Genomic DNA, 27,458 nt, shown 5'->3' with positions numbered 1-27,458 from the left:
TGTGTAGTCGTGGCTCTGATTATACCCATTTCTCTTTGACTGGCAACCCCTAGGCCAGATAGGGCATTTGCCCAGGGGGATGTCACCTGAAGAGAAATGGAGTTAATGACTGCTGACTGACTCCAGCGCTGCCCCGATTACCCCAGATATCCGCAGTACACATTGCATACACCGGTATAAAGCGTAATTTATGCAAAGCTAGTGAAACCCAGGCTGTTAACAATGGCATGATTAGAACCCTGCCGACTAGATATATAACCTCATGGCGTTATGGTTTAGTCACGTTTTGGCGACAGGTTCCCTTTAACCATTTAAACAATAGCTAGTTTGCATAAGCAGTTAGAAAATGAGAACTCAAATAATTACAGGTACAGGATTGTAAATACTTTAGAAATGAAGTCATTTAGCCATGAAAGTGAAGAATAAGTAGTTGTTCTCCAGTCCTCAGAATGCAGCCAGCAATGTAAAGAATGGCTTTCAGTCTGGTCTGCATCCAAGGATATGCTTATATCTGTTACCTACAGTATAAAGTGAAAAAAACCTCTGCACATACATAATATAGTGTATTGATATAAGTACAGTGTGAGAAAAGAAAGATCCACCGTGTACACGTCTGCCACATAAATACGACGCACAGCAGAATGAAGGTTTATATGACAAAGTGAATTCTCATTTCATGACTAAACCGCTGTTCATACAAAATAAAAATACAACTGTGCACCTGACAAGCTGGTAGGTCTACGTCCTGCGGACACGAAGCTAGATACTCATTTAGCTAGCGCTTTCCTCACTTAGTGTTGCCTCCTATTGGCAGCAGCTACACCCACAGCCAAGACCGTGCCCCACAATACCATGACTGAGAAAGCTGACCTGCATAATACTAGAGACCAGGAAGCTGGTCTGTAGTTCCCTTACCGAGCCCTATAATCACATTGTACTCCGCTCCAAGGAAAAAAAGGTGGGAAAGAAACATTTCCCCCGCACACAAAAATGCAAAAATATTAAAAAGGGAGTCTGCCACCACCTATTTCCATTTTCAAATATACCTTTCTCTCCTAATAATTTTCTAGCCCCCCAAAAAATAGTTTTTTATAAATTATATTAATGAGGTGAAAAGAGCCCAAGAGGCTGTACTTATCGGTGCTGGAGCCTAGCCGCGCCCATCACAACGCAGCCCTGCTCCTCCCCCTCAGTGATGTCATCATGAGGCTGCGGCAAATCTCAGATAGGCACACATCTCCTTTATGTGCGTGTCTGCAACATCTGTTATCAATACCTGAACCTCCTTCTTTCTGGGATCATACATTTATCATTCCTCTATCCAGGGCCATTTACCGCCCCCCCCCCCCCCCAACTTTTTTCAATCACACATAGTGCTTTATTTTTATGTAATATTTCTTTTTAGTATTTTTGTTTTTAATAACCGTAAGAAAGGGGAAGGGGGGGGGGGTCTATTTTTCAATTTTTTTTATTTTCTTTTGTTAATAGCGCAATGTGCAACTAATTTTTTTTTATTAATGATGTCTTTTTTCCCCCAAAACAGTCATTTTAATGTATGGATTATGGTCACAAAATTTTGTCTTTATCTTTTTTATTTTACACTTTGATGGCATAGAGATCGCTTCTCCCCAGGTTACTGAGGAGATTGCTGCATGTAACAGCAGTGGTCTCCTCCTCTAGCTGGCAAGCGATTGCCGGGAGGGAACGCTTCCCTCCCGACAATCGCTTGCTGATCTGCCTGTCTAATATAGGCTTTACTGTGAGTGAAAAGATGGATGGGACATGGATTTCTTGCGACTGCTGTGGTGATCCCATTTATTTCTATGGGATCAACCGCTACTAAGCGATTCCGGCCACGACCAGTGTCGTCCTAGCCCAATACATTCATTTCAGTTATCTATGCTCCTCACAGACACGAGCAGCACAGATTAAAAGAAAAAAAAGAAAAAAAAAAAAAAAAGTCTTGGTCCACTTGACACATTAAAATTAGCAACTGCAAAAAACAATATTTACAATTCTCTAAAAGATCAGAAAATCGGCTGATGTGCAGTTATATCACATCATCTACTTTACTATTTATTTCAAGTCTAAATTTTAAAAGAAATCACCCTTTATACACAGTGCTTAAGTGTTACACCAAAATGAGTCGGGCTATAGTTTTAGCTGGTGAAGTTTAACTATTTGTACACTGCCTCAGGTGCATACATGAAGTGCTAAAAGAGAGTGTGGCTGTATTATTACTCATTCAGTGTTCATTAGTATTATTTTCGCCGAATGATATTAAGTGATATCACATATATTTTGTCCCATGCAAACCTAAGATATACCACACAGTCAGTATTATTTTTTGCAGTATTTTGTGCACTTGCCATTGTGCAATAATTTATGTTCTGGGCCAAATACTCCAGGCAGCTCCCGGTAGCAAAATTGCTATGAGGATTGATGAAAACAGGTTTACAGCGTTGTTGTCCAGGATGGGCTTCCCAGATATCAGTTTTGCACCGCTTGTTGGATGATTGACAATCTTCCCCGTGTTCTCGTCAAAACCTACAAAAATATGTGTGTAAGTAACTGAATAATAGTATAACTGATCACCAAGATTCATACGCTGCTAAGAGATCTGGAGGCACAAATCCTTCCATTGTCCTTTTTATCTCCAATCTACTTCTGTTTTGGCTTACAAATATGCATGTAAAATACTGACTAAATGTGCAAGGATGGATGAAGGCTCCTTCACAGTGGAAATGCATCGCTTATCATAGATGAGAGCCGGCCATTTATGCCTAAAACAGCACTGGTCAAGGAAATGGTTGTCCAAGACTTTCTGTACAATAATATTAGTTTTGTTCATTTACACTCAAACCTTGTATTCTCACATAATTGTAATTATATACAGTAAATGTACATTTGAGGTCATTTTTTAAAATTTGCACACACGCAAAAAATAGGCGTTTTGTTCATATTTACAGGTCCACAGCCTACATCCACACTTGTATATTCTGGTGACCAGGAGTGGGTCCAAAACACAGAAGAGGCACAAATCCTTCCATTGTCCTTTTTCTCTCCAATCTACTTCTGTTTTGGCTTACAAATATGCATGTAAAATACTGACTAAATGTGCAAGGATGGATGAAGGCTCCTTCACACCGAATACGGATGTGCAGTACAACCCACTGCAGCCTGTGTGTATATGTGGGCAATGCACTGTAGACCTTTGCCCACATATACACACAGAGAGGCCACAGTGTTGTTAAAGGGGTATTCCCAGCGCTCAGATATTTTCGGCGGCCCCATAGAAATGAATGGAGGACGGCTGCGCATGCGCAGTGCGCCCTACACCACTTTTCCCGCTCCATTCTCTGTGTAGGTGTGGGTCCCTGGTTGGGACCCGCACCTATCAGACAATGGGGGCATATCCTAGCGATATGCACCCAATATCTGACATGGGAATACCCCTTTAAGTCTGCCAAAATTGCGGAACACCCACCAAATCTGTATTTTATTGAATGCCCGATATCTCTTAGGGCTCACACTTTTCTTGAGTGTGCTATCCACCTTTAAAAAGATAGCACACGGAACAATGGATCTGGTGGGCCTGATCAAGGAACCATTGTGCAGGGTATCAATAGTACAGCAGAGTTACTAATTTGACCAAACTGAAAATAACTCTGGAGGTTGGAGCTTGATAACTAACTCCGTCCTGACAGGTTAAAGGTCGCTGCATACACCACTGGGAAACCCAATGGAAGTCAATGGTCTGTTGGTCGCTGCCAGCATCCATCGTGCAATGAATCTGTTTATGACATATATGTTTGTGCTGTACTTTTACATTATAAGAAAATGGAAAGGATAAACTCACCCGTATATTGCATTATTGCTCCAAGATAAGAGTCTAGGATTGAGCCAAGCAAGCCCGCCATCGCACCATACCAAATAATTGGCCATTGTGGGGCAGCAATTTCTAAATCATTCACAAACATAAGCTGAGCGACAAAATAAGCTATGCCAACAAATAAGCCACCAAGAAGACTCGCAACGAGACCTATGAATGTGATGCCTCCATTTGTACCTAGAAAGCAGCAGAAATCAGTTATTGCTGTAGGCAGAATGACTGTCTGATAACTGTGAAGATATAGTTCAAAGCACATTTAAAGGGGTTCTCCGGTTTCCTATATCAATGACCTATCCTCAGGATAGGTTATCAATATCAGATTGGTGGGGGGAGTCCTTGCACCCCCACTGCTCAGCTGTTTTAAGAGACCGCAGCACTTGTACGAGTGCTGTGTTCTCTTCACAGTTTACCTGCTCGCTGTCAGTATTGCATCGGTGAGCAGGTGTAATTACCTTGACTTGAATGGGATGGAGGAGCTGTAATTACACTGCTCGCTGCTGCAATGTTGAGAGCAAGCAGGTAAACAAGGAACACAGTGCTTGTATGAGCGCTGCAATCTCTTCAAACAGCTAATCGGCAGGGGGTACTGGGAGTAGGAACTCTGCTGTTCTGATGTTTTAAAATGAAGCCGCACAATGGAGTCATTTTAAATTCTGCAGTACCAGCATTCCACAAATATGCCTCTTAACATATGTTGTGCTCTCCTAAAAGTAAGTAAATGAAATATTAAATATATTAGTAAACTTCTGGCAATGCAGTCCACCGATTCTTACAGTGTACAAAGATCTAAAGCATACTGGTTGTTTCAAGTGACTTTTCAGAATAAGGTACCGTGCATGTTCTTGGCAATCATGTATTCTGCATTTTCTCCAGTTTCTCCTGAGCTAGAGGGTGGAGACTAACTAGCTGCTGTGATGTCTCTCATACACTGCACACAAAGAAAAGGAGATTCTGCTCACCTACGTCTCTAGAGCACACCCTTTAGAAGCAGCAGCAATGAGGATATTATACAGCAGTACTAAGCAGAGTAGCTGTGAAACCAGCATTGGGGTGAGATAGAAAAAAGCTAGCTGTGAATATGCCTCTGTTTCCCTCCAGCTATTCAAATCTACTCCACCTCTCTCCATATACTTCTATGGGCAGCATGTAACCTGATCCTGCAGTGAAGCTGATAATCCATTTTGTCTCTCAAGATGGATTTTAGCTGTGAATGGAGAGTGAATGATTGCTTCAGGAGGCAGAGGGAGAAGCGTAGAAAGGAATTTTTCTCTAAAATATATTCCAAACCTTCTTCTATTAACTTGTACTACTGAGTAATGCAAAGGATGTTGAACATACAAAACCTACAGACGTCTCCCTGTTCACAGCTCATTGTAAAAATAAATAAAAATGATACAATAATTAAAAAATTAAAAATAAAGTGTTCATTCAGAGAAGTTTACACACTCCATTATGAACTTTTTTTTTTGATAGAGGCATGTAAAACATTTACTTTATTAAAGTACAAACTGTTTTTTTTTTTACTTTCTAATGGCCCCATTTACAATTGCATACTATGTTTACAATTGCATACCATATTCTGACCCCCATAACTTTTTAAATTATTTATATGCATGGAGCTGTGTGAGGGCTTTTTTTCAGGGTGATCTCTACTTTTCAGGAGAAATCTTTTCATAGTGAATTTCTCTCTGTGACTAATAAAGTGGCAGCTCTGTGAAAATAAAAATCTATTAACTTAAAAAGGTCAGTGAAGGACAGGTATTTGCTTTCAACCTAAAGGGAACCCGTCACCTCTACTATGCAGCCCCCACTGGGCAGAATATAGTGACAGACCGCTGATTTCAATTCTGGGCTAGTATTCAGTACTTTTACAGTACTCACATGGCAAATCTTGCAGCTCGCTAACACTGCGAAAGATATGAATCTGATGAGACTTGTGGACCTGCCCATGACTTACCAGTTTCTTTCCTATGCGCAACATGAAGGAAACCTGAGAGTCACGGCCATGAGGTGGGGTAAGGATGGGGCTGCGAGGGTCGCCCTGTCAGTACTGTAAAAATACTGAATACTAGCCCAGAATTGACAGCCTGCTGAAGTAAGTGGGTCTGTCACTATACTCTGCTGCTCTCAGTGGGGGCAGCGTAGTAGAGGTGACAGGTTCCCTTTAAGCATTTCATACAGATTATATACATATACCCAACAAATTTAATCTTACCCACAGGAACCTTCTCCCAAGTGGTTATCAATCGAGGAGAGCTTTTGCTGAGGACTGGGGCAATCTCTGAAGCCCAAGTATCCCCAGCTGAGCAGGCAAGGGCCCCAAGAAGTGACAGACACATCCATGAGGCAGTGTATTCCTTGGAAAAGTCAATCGGTATCTCTCCAGGACCATTTTCCACCATGTACAGCAAAGCCAACTCTGCAGGTACACCCCCATTACAGAACACCTGTACCCAGTTTCTCTGTCCACCTGAAAAAACAAAAACAAAATACCAAATCATGGATATAATCACCTCACAGATCATAGGACAACAACCACAGAAACTTGGTACAAGCATCTACAACTCTTTCAGTAAAAAATATTTTATGACATTACTTCTGATCATCCTACCCACCTGAACAAATTTCAGATTGTGCCCCTCCTGTGTTTAAAGGGATTTTCTGAGATGTAAATACTAATGACCTATCCTCTGGACACCCGGGACCTCGCTGAACAGCTGTTTGAGAAGGCACCAGCGCTCACAGTAGTGCAGCAGCCTTCTTTGGGGAGCAGGGAGAAGGCAACGGCGCTCACAGGAGCACTGGTGCCTTCTCAAACAGCTGATCGGCGGGGGTCCTAAAACCTTTTAATTTCTTATTAAAAACACTTATGACATATCCTCAGGATATGTCAAATATCAGATTGGTGGAGGGTCTGATACCCGCCACCCCCATTATCAGCTGCTAGCAAAAGCCACAGTAACTTAACTAACCAACACAGTGTACATAGCCAGAAGCAGACAACTCTGTATAACATTTAGTGACCGAGACGGTTACTGCAGCTCAACTCCCAGTCACTAAAATGGGAGTTCCTGGGAAACATATTTAAAGGTTTAGATCATGTTGCTCTTTTCCCCAGAATTATATAATCCTCTAGCACGTTCCAAATGTTATCAATTTGTCCTAACCTTCCTTGTAACTAATAAAGATATTTCTACAAGCAGACTTTCCATTTTCTGTGTCCACACTCCTGTTGACAAGGGATGACTACTTTCAACAAACATTGAATAAAACAATAGTAGAGGTGAATATAGGAAACTTTGTAATATATCCTTATCAGAGATAAATGCTTTCCCCCCCCCCCCCCCCCCCCTCCCTCTATCAGCGTGCTCCTGCTCACCCATCCACTCACGATAGATATTTTTGGGCAGCATGTGTCTGTGTCTCTCTCACTACAACTCTCTCCGTCTTGGGGTACTTTCACACTTGCGTCTTTCTTTTCCGGCACGGAGTTCCGTCAAAAGGGCTCAATGCCGGAAAATAACTGATCAGTTATATCCCCATGCATTCTGAATGGAGAGCATTCCGTTCAGGATGCATCAGGATGTCTTCAGTTCAGTCTTTTTGACTGATCAGGCAAAAGATAAAACCGCAGCATGCTACTGTTTTATCGCCGGCCAAAAAAAACTAAAGACTTGCCTGAATGCCGGATCCAGCATTTTTGTCATAGGAATGTATTAGTGCCGGATCAAGCATTCAAAATACCAGAATGCCAAATCCGTCCTTCCGGTCTGCGCATGCGAAGACCGGAAAAGGTGAAAAAAATAAATGGCTGATCCGTTTTGCCAGATGACACCGGAAAGACGGATCCGGCATTTCAATGCATTTTTCGGACTATTCAGGCATTTTTAAGACTGATCAATCTTACAAATGCCATCAGTTGGCATACGTTTTGCCGGATCCGGCAGGCAGTTCCGGCAACAGAACTGCTTGCCGGATCACTCTGCCACAAGTGTGAAAGTAACCTTACCCTTGTCCTCGCCATAATCCTCTATGAAAGCTTGTAATCGGATCCTTCAATAAACTGTGGTCCATCTCGTCTCTCAAGATTTCTCTCTGATAAGATACACTGCTCACAAAAAGTTAGGGATATTTGGCTTGTGGGTTAAATTTCAGGATGAACCTAAAATGCTCTCTAACCTTTGCAGGTGAACTTAAGGGGTTCCAGGAATTAAAAAAGTCAAAATACTTAAATACATTCACAAATACCTTTCATTATTTAGAATGGCTTGTTTTGTCTGAGGAGCAATCATTAGGAGAAAGGACGGCAGCCATTTTCTATCAGTACACACAAAACCTGTCCTAATCACACAAGAGGACAAGTCACTTCACCACAATGAGCCATAGTGCTGCCTCATCCTCCTCTCTGCTCGTCAGGGGTTATGATCCTGAATACAGGGGAATCTCTGTGGGAATGGAGATGATGAGGAGACATGAGAGGAGGGTGAGGTGTGGCTAATGAGCAGCAGCTCTTGTATGCAGTCTCCACTACCACAGCCTGTTTTGTCCGTCCTCTCTGTACTTCATGTCTCCTCATGAACTAACCCCAGAGATTCAGCTAAAGTTCTTCTCATCTGTATTCAGGATCATAATCCCTGACAAGTAGAGAGGAGGACGAGGCAGCTCATTACCTCAGTGTTGTAAAGTAACTTGCCCTCATGTGTGATCAGGGCAGGTTTTGTGTGAACTAATAGGACGACGGCAATTTTATTTCTCATGATGATTGCTCCCCAGAAAAAAACGAGCCATTATAACTAATGAAAGGTATTTGAGAATATATTTATAATAAAGTAATATTTAAGTATTTTCATTTTCTTAATTCCCAGAGAACCCCTTTAATGTGACCTTCTCTAAACTTTTGAATGCACATGTCCAACTGTTTCAGTACTTTTTGCACAACTTGCTGTTCTCTAACAAGGAGCTTAATGGCAAAAATTAACAACAGGTGTTTGATCCAAGAATGGCCCAATAACTTTCCTGGTTCAATTAGAATTGTTATGTAAACAGTCCTCCTCCTCATGCTGTTCACATTTTGACATCATGATCAACACTACCTCGCCATTGTGAGGCTTCAAGCAGGATGTTCTCAGAGGAAAGTGGCTACTGAGCTTAGAGTGTCACAGAGTGTCGTCAGCAGGTTGCAACAGAGATACAGAGAGATGTCCTTTGGCCACATCCCACACTGATTTACCGCTTTATTATGAACAATGCCCTGTGGTACCAGATGAATGCCACACAACTCCAGGCACAGTTAAGGGAGGTGAGAGGCACCCAAGTGTCACGTCAGACCATTCGAAATTATTTACATCTACGTGGTCTGCGTGCTACACGACCTGCAAGGGTACCTGACAACACGACCAGGCACAGGTGTCATTGTCTTACATGGGCCAGGGAGCATCTACGCTGGACAAGGGACTAGTGGTCCTCAGTGCTGTTCACTGATGAAAATCGAATCACACTGAGGAGAACTGACGTCCGCCAATTATGTTGGAGACATCAAGGAGAGCGCTATGCATCAGCCACTGTTGTCACCAGACAAGCCTTTGGTGGTGGTGGTGTTACAATGTGGACAGGTGTGTCTAGTTATTACAGAACAGCCCCACACTTTGTGAATAGTACAGTGACAAGCCCATACTACTTGAATAACATCATTAATCCAGTCATTGTGCCTCTGCATGAACAACCTGCCTAATGTCATCTTCATGGAGGACAATGCGCCAACTCATCGAGGTCGCATCATTAGGGAACGGTTGCTGGAGACTAGAGTACCTCAAATGGAGTGGCCTGCACTTTCTCCAGATCTGAATCCCATTGAAAACCTATGGGATCAGCTGAGTTGCAGTGATTCATAACTCTGTACCCCAGAACCTTAATGACCTGAGGGTCGCCCTTCAAGAAGTGTAGGATGCCATGCCTCAGCAGACAATAAGTCGACTTGTGAACAGCATGAGACGTTGTCAAGCTTGAATTGATGCTAAAGGCCACATGACAAGGTTTGGAAACATTGACATTTTTGTGGGGTATACCCACCACTGTTGTTGGCTTTTGTTTCAATAAGTTGTTTGAGATGAGGAAATCACCATTGCATGCTTCTACTTTTAAAATGCCCTTCTTCCATGATATAATATCACTGTACAATGAACCTTTTATGTTTTCCATAAATTTCACCCGAAAATCAAATATCCCTTACTTTTTGAGTAGTGCATATTACAAGGTTTTTTATATTTACTTGTACTATTGATTTATGCAACCTTTGTTGCAATTATTCCGTTTTCCCAGCGCAACCCATTGGATTATTGGTTTCTGGCTCTACTGAAAAGCAGTCAAAGTTGATTTGCTGCCACTGACATTTTCTGTGAAGTAGAGACCATGTAGTGCTTTTTACTTGACTTCATCTGAGAATTTGATCCCCCATGCATGCACTTCTCAACAAGCACTGCAGTGCATGTGGTGAACAATCTCCTCTGCCAATACCCATGAATTCCTCTAACTCTTCACTCAAACCTTATCCAGGACTGATAAAAATGGAATGTGGTCAACCTACCTTTATTGGCAAGACTTTACATGTGTTTTCCAGGATAGGGGACTCCCCCTACTCCCCTCCAATTCTAACCAATCGATTCTCTCATGGACAGAGCTTCTTCACCTGTGAGGGGCTGACCCAGTTAATAAAGAAGCACCCACCTGCCCCAACATTGATAGGGCCGGACATTTCCTGCCTGCCCTGCTGCTCCAATTGGACTCTGCTTTTGAGAAGTGTCTGCACAGCATGTCTAATCGGTATGCATTATGCCTAAACATTACCTTCTTTGTACTCAGAGTCAAACTTCTTCTTAAGCTCTCCCTTCCATTTTGTGAGTTTTGAGGATGTAAAAAAGAACATAAGAAGAGCTGAGAAAAAACTGTAGTTAGCGACCGTCAGAAGAAAACCGACCAGCAGCCCTGGAAAAAGCAAGAAGAGGAGTGAGCACAAAGTAGGACAGGAGCTTCAGAACTGACTGGAAATGTATAAGTATGAAACCAGTGTGATTTACTGGAGCACAGGGTCTACCGGAAAAGACAGGGACAACTATGTGAGCATGTACTACATGCACAGAAGGGAGACTTGGACCTCATCCATATGTGCATTTCAGATCGGTTGTGTAATGAATTGAGCCGCTCCCCCTCGATTACAAAGAGCCGCATGTTTCTCATTCTCTAACCATATGCAGATACTTAAACATTCATTTTAGGTATAGCTGCATGCTGCGATAATCATGTTGACTAATCTGACACCAATTCTGACAGGGCCCAAGTGGTTGTCTCCCTATACATGATCCAAATTTTGTCAAATCAGAGTATCCCACTATATGATTGACTACAGCCGGTCTATTACTTTAATCACATCTGGATGTGATGTCATCAGAGTAGGGTTGGACGATATCAAAAATATTCCCACGATAACGATATTAAGAAATTTATCGCGATAACGATATATATCGCGATAAATGCCCATTTAGAAGAAAAAAACACTTGGGGCCACAAGAAGACGTTACACTGTATGGGGGGCAACAAGAAGACGTTACACTGTATGGGGGGCAACAAGAAGACGTTACACTGTATGGGGGCAGCCGGGCAGCCACAAGGAGCCGTTACACTGTATGGGGGCAGCCACAAGGAGCCGTTACACTGTATGGGGGCAGCCACAAGGAGACGTTACACTGTATGGGGGCAGCCACAAGGAGACGTTACACTGTATGGGGGCAGCCACAAGGAGCCGTTACACTGTATGGGGGCAGCCACAAGGAGCCGTTACACTGTATGGGGGCAGCCACAAGGAGCCGTTACACTGTATGGGGGCAGCCACAAGGAGACGTTACACTGTATGGGGGCAGCCACAAGGAGACGTTACACTGTATGGGGGCAGCCACAAGGAGCCGTTACACTGTATGGGGGCAGCCACAAGGAGCCGTTACACTGTATGGGGGCAGCCACAAGGAGACGTTACACTGTATGGGGGCAGCCACAAGGAGACGTTACACTGTATGGGGGCAGCCACAAGGAGACGTTACACTGTATGGGGGCAGCCACAAGGAGACGTTACACTGTATGGGGGCAGCCACAAGGAGACGTTACACTGTATGGGAGCAGCCACAAGGAGACGTTACACTGTATGGGGGCAGCCACAAGGAGACGTTACACTGTATGGGGGCAGCCACAAGGAGACGTTACACTGTATGGGGGCAGCCACAAGGAGACATTACACTGTATGGGGGCAGACGGGCAGTTCCCCAGCCTCTGATCAGCCCCCCCAGCCTCTCCCTCTTATCAGCCCCCTCTGGTAACCCCCCCCCCCCCCCTAGTATTAATCATTGGTGGCAGTGGCCACCGGGTCTCTCCCCCCCCCCCCCCCCCCCCATCATTGGTGGCAGTGCGCCCCCCCCCCCAGTATTAATCATTGGTGGCAGTGGCCACAGGGTCCCCCCCCCATCATTGGTGGCAGTGGGCCCCCCCTCGTTCCCCAGTATTAATCATTGGAAGCCACAGGGTCGCCCCCCCATCATTGGTGGCAGTGGGCCCCCCCTCCTCCCTCCCTCCCCAGTATTAATCATTGGAGGCCACAGGGTCATCCCCCCCATCATTGGTGGCAGTGGGCCCCCCCCCGTTCCCCAGTATTAATCATTGGAAGCTACAGGGTCGCCCCCCCATCATTGGTGGCAGTGGGCCCCCCCTCCTCCCTCCCTCCCCAGTATTAATCATTGGAGGCCACAGGGTCGTCCCCCCATCATTGGTGGCAGTGCCCCCCTCCTCTCTCCCTCCCCAGTATTAATCATTGGAGGCCACAGGGTCGTCGTCCCCCTCCTCCCCCCATCATTGGTGGCAGTTTGCAGTTCCGATCGGAGTCCCAGCAGTGTAATGCTGGGGCTCCGATCGGTTACCATGGTAGCCAGGACGCTACTGGAGCCCTGGCTGCCATGGTATGTTAGTGAGCAGCATTATACTCACGTGCGTCGTGGCTGCCGGGCGCTCCTTCTTCTGTCTGTGCGGCGCATTGCTAAGGCTTATAGCATTAGCAATGCGCCGCACAGACAGAAGAAGGAGCGCCCGGCAGCCACGACGCACGTGAGTATAATGCTGCTCACTAACATACCATGGCAGCCAGGGCTCCAGTAGCGTCCTGGCTACCATGGTAACCGATCGGAGCCCCAGCATTACACTGCTGGGACTCCGATCGGAACTGCAAACTGCCACCAATGAAGAGGAGGAGGACGACGACCCTGTGGCCTCCAATGATTAATACTGGGGAGGGAGGGAGGAGGGGGGCACTGCCCACATTCCCGGCACCCGACCTCTGAGAGGACGCTGTGATCACCTGAGGGGTTAATTGCGCGGATCACAGCGTCCTATCAGAGGTCGGGTGCAGGAAATGCGAGTCACAGAATTCCTTCCCTCCCCCACGCCGGCCGAACTGCTGAGAGAGCCACCGCAAGCGGCCAGCAGGTATCGGGGGCATTTGCACAAGTAGAAGTACTCTGCAAATGTCCCGTATCGGTTCATGCTGGGGCGGGCGGCCGCAGATTTAGAAGCGGTCAGCGTACATGACCGCTTCTATGACGTCACGAAATACCGCGGTATTTACGAAACGGCGATATCGCCATATCGCCGTTTTTTTAATACCGCGGTATATCGTGATACCGGTATATCGCTCAACCCTACATCAGAGACCCAATTACTTAGCCAAAGCAGGCCTGATTAGGTCCGGATGCATTCAGGGAAACTCGCACCATTTTGCAAGCAAGTTCAGTTCAGTTTTTTCTGCATGGGTGCAATGCGTTTTGATGCGTTTTTCACGCGCATGACAAAAAACTGAAGGTTTACAAACATCTCCTAGGGGTGCAATGCGCTCACGTGGAAAACTCACTCGTGTGAAAGGGGCCTAAGAGTCCTTTTACACAAGCCACCCTCAGCCAGGAACAAGTATGATTCAACAATATAAAAAGTTGATTGGCACTTGTTGAAAGGGCCTTTACAGGGGCCAATAAAAATGCTATGGGGGACGAACCCATGATAAATAGTCTCCATTCAGTATGTGCTGTCCACAACCACAACTTTTAGGTCTGCAGAAAAGCACTTGTTTGTTGGCAGATCACTGCTCTGTTTGCACGGGCCGACTATCAGGAATGAGCGCTCTTATGAACACTCATTCAGTTGTTTATTGACCCATGTGAAAAGGCTTTAATGGGGTTTTCTGGGTAGAGACTTATTTTAGCTGTAATATCAGGACTATATAGAAGGCTGCTCTGCTCCTTTCTCTGCTACCGCCCAACGTAATGACGATAAATGGGCGGGGAAAAAAGTGGGCCAATTTATTGTGGTCACGTCACGACCACTTGGGGCATGTCTCCCATGTTATAGGAAACATATGATCATTACCACTGACCAGCAATAACCCTGGGTGACAGCATGGTCACATCTGACGTACATTACTTTTAAAGGGCATCTGTCAGCAAGAACTTCAGTGTGAAACTAAGCACAAGACCTGGTAGGACTTGGTAAGCATAACATAACAATACATTTGACTGTTCTCAGTTGCTCCATTGCCAAGTAAAAAAAATTGTGATATGCAAATGACCAGTTAAGTGCACTAAGGTCAGGTCCAAGCCCCTTAGTGCACCCTTGCTCCACCAGTTGCTCTGCCATCTTCTCCCTTGCAAGGATAATTCACAGGGCCAGGTTTCTGAATCTTCCTTTATTGCCTGACCCAGATATCTTGCAGCAGCACTTTGGCGCATGTGCAGTACTGCAACATAATACTTGGGCCCTGCGGCAAAGGTCTCTACTGCATATGCGCTAATGTTTTACCAAATGGTGCTGGTGCAAGATTTCAGGGCCAGGCAAGAGGTAGGTACAAAAGCCTGGTCCTGCCAATCATCCATGAAAGGGAAAAGCTAGCAAAACAAATTGCTGGAGGGACGTGATTAATTAAATAGTATATGGTTAGATGATATAATGAGACTTCTACCTATGTGTGTCAACCAGAAAAAATAAAACTATACAAACAGAATATTATATAATATACAATATATAACATCAGAAAAACTGGCAATGCTGACAACGTATGAAGCTCAATCGAGACTAATATACTGCTACTCATTACAATAAGGGTGCATTCAAACAACTGTATTTTTTGGTCTGCATCCAATTTGCATATTTTGCAAGCAATTCAATTCATTTCCACGGGGCCCGGAAAAAATGCAAACAGCTCACGGATGTGAACAGTGCTCTGGCCGCATCTGTGTGGCCAAGCTGCAAATTATAGAACATGTCCTATTCGTGTTGATTTTGTGGACAATAGGCATTTTTTTTAAATGATGCACATGAAAAGTATCCGTATTTTGCAGATTCATGGTTTGCACCGCATGCATCCGTCATCAACGGATCGGGTTGTATTATGTCTTCTATAGCCATTGAAAGTTAATGGAGGATGGATCAGTTTTCTATTGTGACAGATTGTGTCAGAGAAAACGAATCCGTCCCCATTGACTTACATTGTGTGCCAGGACGGATCCTTCTTGCTCCGCACCACATGGCGGACAGAAAAGCACTGCAAGCAGCGTTTTGGTGTCCCTCTCCAAAGCAGAATGGAGACTAAACTGATGCATGCTGAGCGGATCCTTCTCCATTCAGAATGCGCAAAACTGATCCGTTTTGGATCGCTTGCGAGAGCCATGAACGGATCTCACAAAGGGAAAGCCAAAAACGTCAGTGTGAAAGTAGCCTAAACAATAACTTGAACAAAAACACACAAGAAGGGACACATCTGGAACATGAAACATGCCAAATACATACCTCCTAGAGCTCCACTGCTATCTAAGCTCTTTCTTTTTAAGCCATGGGAAACAATAATCATAGGAATGACTACAGAAAACAGCCATCGCCACGGAGATATGGGCCGCAGAGTGCCTGTAGGAGAAATAGATGTAAATATATAAATATTTCTGTTACTACTGCTTGACTGTTGTGACTTTCATTTCATACGTTTATGTAACATTTGGACCTAGAGCTGAAGGCCTGCAGTTCCTCAACCCTCCATTAGGCACATCCACGCAGCCAGTAAACAGATAACTACACACACAGATCTCTATATGTTACCTCCACATTTAAAGGGGTTATCCAGGAAATGATAATGATGACCTATTCTCAGGTCATCATCACATCAGCAGGAGTCTGAGTCCCAGCACCCCCGCCAATCAGCTGTTTCGGGGAGCCCGCATTCTCACCGGAGCTCTGCTGAACACCGCTGGCTCCCCAGCAGCTTTCCAAGCACAGCGCCGTACATTGTATAATGGCAGCGCTTGGTATGGCAGCTTAGCTCCATTGACTTGAATGGGGCTGAGCTGCAACTAGGCCACGTGAACAATATTAGGTGACATCACATGTCCTAGGAAGAGAGACTGTGGCGTTCATAGAGTGACGACCTCTAACAGCTGATCAGCGATGTCAGACCCCCACGAAAAAGGACGGGGCATCAATATAAATTCCCAGATATACAAACATTAAGTATTCAGATTCAGGTGCTGGTTTGAAAAATTTAGAATTATTTTTTGTATGAACTACTACAGCAAGGAATGGTCTCATTAGCATCTACGGTATACATGTATACATACACAAACTTGTCCACTGTGGTACACATGCTTTGCAAGTTTGGTAATTTGGCAATAGTGGTGGCAGGTAGGAGCCCACTGACATGGCGATTATGCCTCCAGAATTCTGGCGTCCGGATGCTGTTTAGCTCCACTCATTGAGGATAAACCACAGGCAGGTCTGTGGCATCCAAAGTGAAATTTAAGATTACACTCACCGGTAATCACTTTTCCATAAGCCCATGATAGCACCCTTGAGAGACCGCCTCTCTCCAGGACAGGAAAAAGGAACTTTCGTGGAGAGCTCTTAAGGAGCATGGCCCCTAGACCACCAGTAAATCGCGAGAACTTGTCCTAAAACACACACTTATAAAAAAAAAAAAAGAAGATATATTTTCTGTATGTAAAGAATTATTAGGAACACCTGTTCTATTTCTCATTAATGCAATTATCTAGTCAACCAATCACATGGCAGTTGCTTCAATGCATTTAGGGGTGTGGTCCTGGTCAAGACAATCTCCTGAACTCCAAACTGAATGTCAGAATGGGAAAGAAAGGCGATTTAAGCGTGGCATGGTTGTTGGTGCCAGACGGGCCGGTCTGAGTATTTCACAATCTGCTCAGTTACTGGGATTTTCACGCACAACCATTTCTAGGGTTTACAAAGAATGGTGTGAAAAGGGAAAAACATCCAGTATGCGGCAGTCCTGTGGGCGAAAATGCCTTGTGGATGCTAGAGGTCAGAGGAGAATGGGCCGACTGATTCAAGCTGATAGAAGAGCAACGTTGACTGAAATAACCACTCGTTACAACCGAGGTATTTAGCAAAGCATTTGTGAAGCCACAACACGCACAACCTTGAGGCGGATGGGCTACAACAGCAGAAGACCCCACCGGGTACCACTCATCTCCACTACAAATAGGAAAAAGAGGCTACAATTTGCACGAGCTCACCAAAATTGGACTGTTGAAGACTGGAAAAATGTTGCCTGGTCTGATGAGTCTCGATTTCTGTTGAGACATTGAAATGGTAGAGTCCGAATTTGGCGTAAACAGAATGAGAACATGTATCCATCCTCTGATGGCTACTTCCAGCAGGATAATGCACCATGTCACAAAGCTCGAATCATTTCAAATTGGTTGGCGACTGCCATGTGGCTGCTCTACAAATCTGTTCTAAGGTAGCATCAGCCCTCTCTGCCCAAGAAGTGGAAACTGATCTGGTGGAATGAGCACCAAAACCTTTCAGGGGAGTTTTCCCGGCTGAAGAATAGGCCAAAGTAATGGCGCTCACAATCCATCTGGAAAGATTTAGGAGAGGCTGAGAGACCCTTGTTTTTTCCACAAAATTGAATGAAAAGCTTAGAGGTTTTCCTCCATTGACTAGTAACGTCCAAATAATGGGATAGACATCTTTTTACATCTAAGCAATGGAGTTTCTTCTCTTTTTCATTACTTGGATTTCGGAACAAAGAAGGAAGGACAATGTCCTGTGTTTTATAGAAAATAGAAACTACCTTCAGCAGAAAGGAAGGGTCTGGCTTAATAAGTACCCTGTCATCCAAGATGTTAGTATAAGGTGGGGATATTGAAAAGGCTGAAATTTCCCTGATCCTTCTGGCTGAGGTGATTGCCACCAGGAAAGCAGTTTTGAAGGAAAGGAGTCTTATAATGGTTCAAACGGAGGCTCCATGAGGCTAGTGAGGACTAAGTTGAGTCTAACTCTGCTGATGGCTTTAAAAAAAAAAAAAATCTTCTAACCCAGGGGTGGTTAGCGATCGGGGAATCAAAAAAGGCACTTAGGGCAGATACCTGTACCTTGAGTGTGCTAGGCCTCAAATTCCTTTCATGACTGGCTTGTAAGAAATCTAAGATCTTACACATAGGAGGAGGGTTTAAAGCATTCACCGGATCCTTGCCAAACTTCTGGAAGGTGTTCCAAATTCGGAGGTAAATCGAGGAGGTAACCTCCTTTCTGCAAGATTGCAAGGTGGAAACTACTTTCTTGGAGAGGCCTCTACTTTCTAGGATTTCCCCCACAAGAGCCATGCTGTTAGATGTAACTGTCTTACATTCAGATGGATGACAGGGCCTTGAAACAAAAGATCTTGCCTTTCCAGGAGAATCCAACCAAGGGTCTGCTAGGGAGAGTTTCCTCAACCAGGTGAACCAGGTTCTTCGGGGCCAAAATGGAGCAATTAGGATCACTCTCGTTTGTTCTTGCCTTAGTTTTTGGAGAAACCTTGGAGTCTTAGCGGAGGAAAGGCATAGAGGAGCTGGTTCGGCCAATGGAGGGAGAAGTCATCTATCCCTGTTGGTGAATCTCTTGCCCTGAGGGAAAAGAAAAGAAAAGACTGCATTTTCTGTTCTCCCTGGTTGCAAATAAGTCCAGATGCGGACGACCCCAGAGGAGAATTATTTGGTTGAAGACTTTTTGATTTAGACACCATTCCCCCTGGTCTAGTGTGTTTCTGCTTAAGAAATCTGCTACCTTGTTTTCCATCCCCTTTAGATGTACCGCCATGATGGACGGAACGCAAGGAATTAGAACAGAAAAAATGTCTGCGGCCAGCAGCATAAGACTTTCTGCTTTGGTTCTGATTTGGTTCCTCCTTGTCTGTTCAGATAGGAAACGACTGTAGTGTTGTCCGAATATTTTTTTTATAGCTTTCCCCTGAATTAAAGGAAGAAATTCCTTCAAGGCAGAACTGCTCTCAGTTCTCTCATGTTTTGAGAGTCCTGACTCTCCTCTTCTTTCCCAACGCCTTGCCGTAGGTTTCCCTGACAATAGGCCCCCCAGCCGAAAGGACTTGCGTCGGTGGTAAGGGTTACAAAATTCTGTTGGTTCCAAGGAAGACCTTGGGACAGATTTACAGGATTCAGCCACCAGCGTAAAGATTGAATTACCTGAGGAGTGAGTGTGTGTGTGGTGCATCTAGCGGAAAATGGGCACCCCGCCATTCTTTCAGGATTTGCCACTAGAGGGGTCTGGAGTGAAGCTGGCTCCAACTGACCGCTGGTATAGTGGAAGTCATTCTGCCCAACACCGCCATTGCCTGCCTGATAGTACGGTTCTTTGCCAATATCAGGGACTGAACTCCTTCTGTTAATTTCTGAATCTTGTCTAGGGGAAGGATACAGAATAATTTCTGCGAGTTCAGGATCATTCCTAGAAAAATACAATTCTTGGGAGGGTATTAGATGCGATTTCCCCCAGTTTATTTGCCACCCGAGTTCTTCTAGGATCCGCACCACCTCTTTGAGATGCAAGTCCAGACGGTTTTTTGACTCTGCTATCACCAAGAGATCGTCTAGATATGGGATTATTAGAATGTCTCTTTCTCTTATATGGGCCATGACTTCTGCCATTACTTTCGTGAATAGTCTGGAAGCCTGAGAAATTCCGAACGGAAGAGCTGTATATTGTAGGTGATGAATCTGACCTTCTATTGAAACTGCGACTCTGAGAAATTTTTGACTGTCTGCCTGAATTGGGATGTGGTAGTATGCGTCTCATATCTATTGTGGCCATAAAACAGCCCTCGAAAAGATGTTTTAAAACTGACTAGATTGACTCCATTCTGAACTTCTTGTAAGAGAGAAATTGATTTAGATCTTTTAAGTTTATAATAGTTCTGAACGTGCCATCTGGTTTGGGAACTAGAAAAAGGGAAGAGTAGAAACCCTTTCCTTTTTCTGACTCTGGTACTAGAACCAGTACATTTTTCTCTAACTGAGAGGCAATCTCCTATTGTAAAGCTAGGTTTTTTTCCTCAATTTCTTAGGATGTTTGTGACTTTGAATATGTCCGGCGGGCGAGAGACAAACTCCAGACAAAAACATTCCCTTATAATGCTCAAAATCCAGAGGTTTGAGGAGATTTCCTCCTAAGCGTGAAGGAAGTGAGAGAGTCTGCCGCCCACGGGAGAGAAACCATCATTGCTGAGTGGGTCTTGAACCTGAGGAGGATTGGGAATTGAACAGGAAACCCTTGTCTTTCCTATTTTTATTACCGGCTCTGAAATCCTCTCTTTGTCCCTTATAAAATTCTTTTTTGTTCCTTCGAAAAAAACGCTGTTTTTTGGGGGGTCTGGAGACAGGGAATCCTTTTTTATTGTCTGAAGCCTTATCTATCTAAAAGGTCATCTAAAACAGAACTAAAAAGATAATCGCCCTGACAAGGTATGGCGCAAAGTTAATTTTTAGATCCTGTGTCTCCAAACCACCCTTTAAGCCAAATAGTTCTCCTAGCTGAATTAGAGAGTGCGGCTGACCTAGCGTTCAATTTCAGCGTTTCAGCTGAGGAGTCTGAAATGAAATCCACCGCTTTAAAGATACTGGGAAAACAGCTAGTAATTGATCTCTGGGTTTTATTTTGAATGCGAGATTCCAATTCTTGTAGCCATAATTTTAAAGATCTAGCAGTGGATGTGGCGGCAATATTCGGCTTGAAGGCCTGAGCTGAGGTCTCCCAGACTTTTTTGAGGTAAACATCCGCTCGTCTATCCATAGGATCCTTAAGAGCGCCAAGGTCCTCAAATGGTAAGGCCGACTTTTTTGAAATTTTAGCAACTGGTGCATCCAATTTGGGAGGCCTGTCCCAATTAACAGAGTCCGCCTCATCAAAAGGATACTTCCTCTTTACGTTTTTAGGAACAAAATTTTTTTTATCAGGCTTTTTCCACTCTTTTTGTATCAAGAATTTTATGTTTTCATTCACGGGAAAAACTCTGGATTTTCTCTAACCTAGATCGCCGAACATAATATCCTGAACAGATTTCGGATCTCTGGATTAATAAACTTTCATCTTAACACGGATTGCTTTTAATAAAGCTTCCGTATCATCAGGAGAAAAAAGTGGCCTGCCGATGGTTTCTTCGTCCTGCGACGAGTCTGAACTATCTAAGATTTTCCCTAGCTCACTTTCTTCTGATGAATCCGAATCTGATGTTTTATTAGCCGTGCCTTGTCTGCCCGAGATTACGGAAGGGAGGCTCTTTTTAAATACTTTCAAGGAATCGGATACTTCCGATTTCACCAAATCTCTAATATTCTGAAGTAGGGATGGGGACTCTTCTTCCACTACTTTTTCGACACAATGTTGACATAACATCTTTGGCCAAGAGGGGGCAAGCTTCTTTTTACACATATCGCATTCTTTCCCTCTGGGTCTTTGAGACAGCCTTTCTAGGCCCCTCTTTTATTGTCTAAAAATCAAGACAAGAGACAAAGAACGCTTAGCATGACCGAGAAAATAAAAAAAAGGATGGGGAATGATCCCCCTTACCCCACCAGTAATACCGGTCTGATTTCATGACCCTCCTGCAGTTCAGCGTGCTGGGCACTCTGATCCTCCATGGCACCAACAGGATAGAGTGTTGTCCAGAGGGGAATCCGGATCCTCAGTAGGCTGGCTGGGCTGCTTCTGACCGCACGCTTCAGTGGGAAAAGGAATCCCTCGGTCAAGTCCTTGCTGGTGCTTGCTGCGGCCTTTAGTAGGGATTTTATGCGTTCCAAAGACCGGAAGTCACAGTGAGCACATCCGGTTCTCGCCTGTCACGTGAGACTTTGGCCCTCTTGAACGCCTGCACCTTAGGATGGAGAAGAGGGAGGCCCCGGCCCGCCTGAACACTGCCAGGAAGCGCCGGCGTGCCGGTTGCACCTCACAGTGTGGCCGGGACTGCAGCCAAGCAGCAGCGCGGAAAAAGGAACCAGGACCCCAGAAGCGAGCACCAGACTTTCCCCAGCGGCTCCTAGAGGAGACTTACGCCGGACCAGGTAACCCCTCTCTAGTACAATACAGGGGCTCTGCAGCCTAAAATACTCTGCTCTCCACGCGACCGTCCTATCCCTAGGACAGAAAACAGGAACTGGTGGTCTAGGGGCCATGCTCCTCCTTAAGAGCTCTCCACCAAAGTTCCTGTTTCCTGTCCTGGATAGAGGCGGTCTCTCAAGGGTGCTGTCATGGGCGTAAGGGAAATGTGCCTTATAGACAACTATTAATGCACTGCCATATTAAAAAGGATTTCCTAATAAATAGCAGGGAGTGGAAAAGTGGCTTTCTGGGAATTACATACTGAGGACCTAGGCTCAGGATAGGCTGTCATGATCAGATCAGTCTGTCTCCCAGCACCACTACCGATCAGCTGTCTAAAGTGGCTGTGGGGCTCTGACGAATGTAGCAAACCAAGGGCAGTGCTGTTCACTGTACTGCAACTCAATACCGTTCACTTCGAAAGGGACTGAGCTGCACAGCGGCCGCGTTACCAATCGTCACAGGCAAAGGCTGCAGCTCTTGCTGTGGCTCCCTGATCAGTAAAGGTGCCGAGAATCAGATCGCTGACGATATTGATATTACATCCCAAGGATAGGTCAACAATATTTCAATATTAACAGCCCCTCCATTCATTCCTATGGGGGTGCTGGAGATAGCTGGGCCATCTCTGGAACTCCCATAGAAATGAAGTGAGTGGCTGCCTGCACACTCTGTTCATTTCGGTGGGACCCCCACCAATCTAACCGAATACAACTGGAATACCCCTTTAAAAAAAGAAAAAAGGGAAATGTTAATGAGCAAATAACAAAGCTAGAAAACCACCACCTTACCGTAATATGTACTTGCAGTAATTGATATTATCCAGAAGGACAACGATATGCAAAGGATCATAGACAGAACGACAATATTCAGCATCATGTTTGCATATTCTTTATAGACGTCGTCCCGAATAAATAACATAATTGAAGCTCAAAAAATCTCCTGACAAGAAGAGGCAAAGAAAGAAGTCATTAGTCCGGAGTGCATCTACCTGCTCATCTGGGGAAGGGTCTTTACTGAACTTTACCCCACAGCCTACCCCCGTGAAGATTAGAATGGCTGAGTTACAAAGTATAATCACTGGAAGAAGGAGAAGCCGGTGAAAAGCTTGGATTAGAAAACTGCTGAGAACATCGCTCAATTTTAGAAGCAGCTCTATACAAGAGTCCTGAGCTACCCTCCACACGTGCTTAGCAGACCCCAAATTATCACTGGGAGGGAACTGTACTCACCCAGCAGAAGGAGCAGAGAGCTAACCGTGATATAACCTCTTGTGCCTAAAATAAGGTCAGATCCCATTACTGTTTCACTGCCACTTACCGATATGAGTATGTCATCCAGGATACACAAGGAAAATACTGGCAAATTGTGGGAGAAATCAAAGCCTCAGTCTACACGAGTCATGGCCCTGCTGGATACAAGGGATCGGGAATGTGACCAACCCACCGTGGCTTCTGTTATATTTCTGGCAAGAAATAAACAGTTCGGCACATAAGGGTGGGAGGGGGTCCTCACGTCAGCACGTTATATAGCGCTGCACTCTACATTGTACCTGCCACGAGAAGTGAACACGCTATAAAGTCTTAGGACGCCTTCACACACAGCAGGTTTTAGAGCAGAAATTTCCAAGACTGAAAATCAGTTCTGTTCACCTTAATGGGAGTTGCAGAAATCCATGTGCTTGCAGCCCCATTCAAATGAGTGGAACCAATTTTCACTCACTGAATTTTCAGCCGCGTGTGAAGACATCCTTAGGCCCCTTGCAGACGAGCATTCCTCCCGCAGCGAGTCCGCTTCGCAGCACCCGGCCTGACCTCCCAGCGCTGACGGGATTCACATCGCATTATATTGATTTATGATGCTATGTAACCCTTACAGTTGTGGAATTTATTGGATAACACTGGCAGCATTATATCAGTTATCCAATACATTCCAGAACTGTGAGGGTTATAGCATCATAAATCAATATAATGCTATGTGACCCCCGGCAGTACTGGGAGGTCAGGCCGGGTGCTGCGAAGCAGACTCGCTGCAAGGGGCCTTACAGTGCTAGTGTGAACAGTTCCGACCCAGAGGATATTTCCCATGGCTGATTTTGACAAGAATCCGCAATAGAACCTGCTACATACAGATTCTGCGGAAGATTGTAATTTTTTGATTTCATGGTGAAAATCTGCTGAAAACCATATTAAGCATTATGAGAAAACCTGCAGCACTCCCTTAAAGGGGTTGTCCGGCATCTGATATTGATGACTTACGGCTCATGCACGAGAACAGGTGCGCCCCATGCTGCGGACCGCAAATAGGTGTCCGCATTGCGCACGCACTGGCCCGTGTGCCTGCCATTTGCAGACCCATTCATTTGAATGGGTCCGCGATCGACAGTGCACGCGGCTGCTGCCCGTATATTGTGGACCCACTGTTTGTGTGTATGAGCCCTTATCCTCAGGATAGGATTTAAAAAAAAAAAACACCCCAAAGAAGTGACCCCATTTTAGAAACCACACCCCTCACAGAATTTACCAAGGGGTGTAGTGAGCATTTTTATCGAACAGGTGTTTTCCTAAAATTAATTCATCGCAGATGGTGCAAAGTGGGAACTGCAATTTTTACGCAGAGCTGCCAATTCAGTGCCCGATATGTTGTGCCCAGCATATGCCAGTGTGAAAAGTCGGCCCTCCTATTATTACAAACACTCTCCATGTGGCCCTAATCATTTGCCATGACATACCATACAGGTCAGGAGTAAAAGAGCAGCATGCACAGTTGAGGCTCAACTGTAGATGCTCTGGGGTGAAATAATAAATGGAGCCCCCCAGAATTGACCCAATTTTGGAAACTCTGCCCCTTATTATTATTAAAGGGGCTCTGTTACCTGGTGCAAGCTTGCCCTACTTGGCATATAGCCAGGTAGGGCTGATAACGCTGACAAAAAGCTGTTATGATAGTGCATCCCCCATATAGATCCCATACTGAAAGCAGCACATCCCCTGTATACACTGGGTGATCTGCTGCCAAGAGGGGCCACCTGAGAGACGCCATCACACGACAAACCATAATTGGCCTGATCCTCGGACTGTGTAATGGAGCTGGCACAAACCCATAGAGGGCAATGACCCCTCAGATACGAAACGTTCTGATGACTGAGATGTGGAAATCTTTACTACACATTAACCGTTCTTTTCATAGCACTAGCATAGTCTGCAGCGCTGACTACTCACCTCGACCCCCTCCCGCACAATCCAACTGGTTTATAGGGCTACGTTCACATCTGCCTCCAAACATACAGGATAAAATAGCAGAACATGCCTGGTCACATGTCGGAAGCCCCATTGACCCCTTCGGGCACCGTTTTTGAGCGATGTGTCTGAGAACCATGCTCCGTGTGATGGGGCACAACGTAGCGGGTCTACTGTACTGACGGCAGTATGTCACTACAATAAACCCGCCGTCAGCCAGGAACTCCCGGCATCATAGGTCATTATCATACTGTGAGTTCAGTTGGAGAAATGGCGCCAATGTGAATAGCCACACAGAATCACCCACTCTCAGGTCCGGACCATTCATACGTATCTTGTCAGCCATGCGTTTATACTTGTTGCCCCTTTTTTTTTAGATTATTTGGAATTTTCCGCCAAACAGATGACAAAGAAGAGGAATACAGACAACTCTTATTATAGGCCAGTATCACACACACGGCTTTCCCATTACATGAGGGTCCCAAAGGAGACACCTGCACCTCTGAGGCATTTAGAGCCTATTGTGTGGAAACCCCCTCAGGAGGTGCACATGACAAGCAGGTGCTACACAGATACAACCCGCCATGGACAGCCCCTGTTCACACAGGCCGGTAACCTGCTCCTGCTCCGTACCGGACGCAGCGTCACGCCTCCTCTCGGTCTACGCTGCAGAGACGTCCAGACCCCGGTGCTCGCAGCCATTCCTGCTCCTCGCTCACGCTTTAACCCTCCACACACAGAGGCCGGGGCGGCGGGCTTCTTCCAGCGCTCTCTGCCAGTCTGACCGGAGCACTTCCGGACACCTAGTGGTGGCAGCGGGCAGGACAAGCGCCAGATTCCCGCCCCTCAGTCCAGCGCGGGCTGAGCTGCTGCCATGTACTGGCATGTACTGTGGCAGCCGCAATAACCATAGTACTTGGCGACTTCTGCAGAAACGGTTCAGGCTAGGTTCCACCCTAGTACAGGAATAGGATGACAAGTGCAAAATAAACGTATGTCTCCTGATATATGTCAGTGTCAGGCCCACACTATCCCTGACAGACGCTCACGTCCGGTTTTTGCCACCTCATAGGTCTCCAAAGTATTCCACACTGGGTATGACAGGAATCTGAAAAAAATAAATTGTGGAATTTATGTTTTCTTTTCCGTAATTAAAAAAAACGAACAGCAGGAAGCGATGCTTCAAAAAAACAAAAAACACACAGCTGCAGCTTCTTGTTAATGAGTCCACAGCAGCCAGGCACTGGCCTCAGCCGTCATGTATACAAGAAGGGTATGTCACTGTGAATGGGTCCCCGCCACTTATGGTCTAGTGGAGACCTCCACGTTGAAAAGATTTATAACGTTTTTAATGTTTCTATTTTTTTTTTAACACACTGCTGCCTGACATTTATTCAATAAGTTAGATGCACCCAGAATGGCGTCCTACAACACATCCTGTAAAAACCCCTCATACAGCTACATTGGCTGAAAAATAATAAAGTTATGACTCTGGGAACGCAACAATGAAAAAGCAAAAAACCCTTTTTGGGTATTAATGGACAGTCCCAGTACTTAAAGGGGTATTCCAGCTTTAGGAAATTTTTGTCTGTTGGCTTTACTGCAGTGTAGCTAAAGAAAGAAATCCACTCTCCTGCCCCCCGCAGTTCCAGCGAAAAGGCTCCTCTCAGCAATGCGTCTGGTGCCAGGAGTCGCTGGCCTCAGCAGAAGGCAATATCCCAGTGAGTGGAAGCTAAGCTGTAGTACCCCAGCATGGCCATTACACATAAGACTATGTTGCCGGGTTGCCATGTTGGATTTTAATATATTTTTGGAATAAAGTACAATGCTTTTTTGGAAGCTGGACTCCC

At 45.2% G+C, this 27,458-nt stretch overlaps 1 protein-coding gene across 2 annotated transcripts in view; it reads right to left on the bottom strand.

Annotated features, from left to right (window-relative positions):
- Window positions 1-1,958: 1,958 nt before the first annotated feature.
- Window positions 1,959-27,458, bottom strand: part of TMEM19 (transmembrane protein 19) — a 56,461-nt gene continuing 30,961 nt past the window's right edge. The window contains exons 1-7 of one of the 2 annotated variants that reach the window (XM_040409949.1): window positions 26,242-26,419; window positions 23,161-23,311; window positions 15,761-15,874; window positions 10,736-10,873; window positions 6,108-6,362; window positions 3,860-4,069; window positions 1,959-2,547 (exon numbers count right to left, since the gene is read on the bottom strand). In XM_040409949.1, coding sequence (XP_040265883.1) covers window positions 2,384-2,547; window positions 3,860-4,069; window positions 6,108-6,362; window positions 10,736-10,873; window positions 15,761-15,874; window positions 23,161-23,290 — 1,011 coding nt within the window. In that variant the 5' untranslated portion in view covers window positions 23,291-23,311; window positions 26,242-26,419 and the 3' untranslated portion in view covers window positions 1,959-2,383. Of the gene's footprint in view, window positions 2,548-3,859; window positions 4,070-6,107; window positions 6,363-10,735; window positions 10,874-15,760; window positions 15,875-23,160; window positions 23,312-26,241; window positions 26,420-27,458 lie in introns of those variants that run through there. The other variant, XM_040409958.1, reaches the window with a different exon arrangement.

This window comes from Bufo bufo, chromosome 1, assembly GCF_905171765.1.
Source record: "Bufo bufo chromosome 1, aBufBuf1.1, whole genome shotgun sequence".
NCBI classification, from domain to species: domain Eukaryota; kingdom Metazoa; phylum Chordata; class Amphibia; order Anura; family Bufonidae; genus Bufo; species Bufo bufo.
The sequence above is the reverse complement of the archived record's forward strand: the minus strand, read 5'-3'. Positions and strand labels throughout refer to the sequence as shown.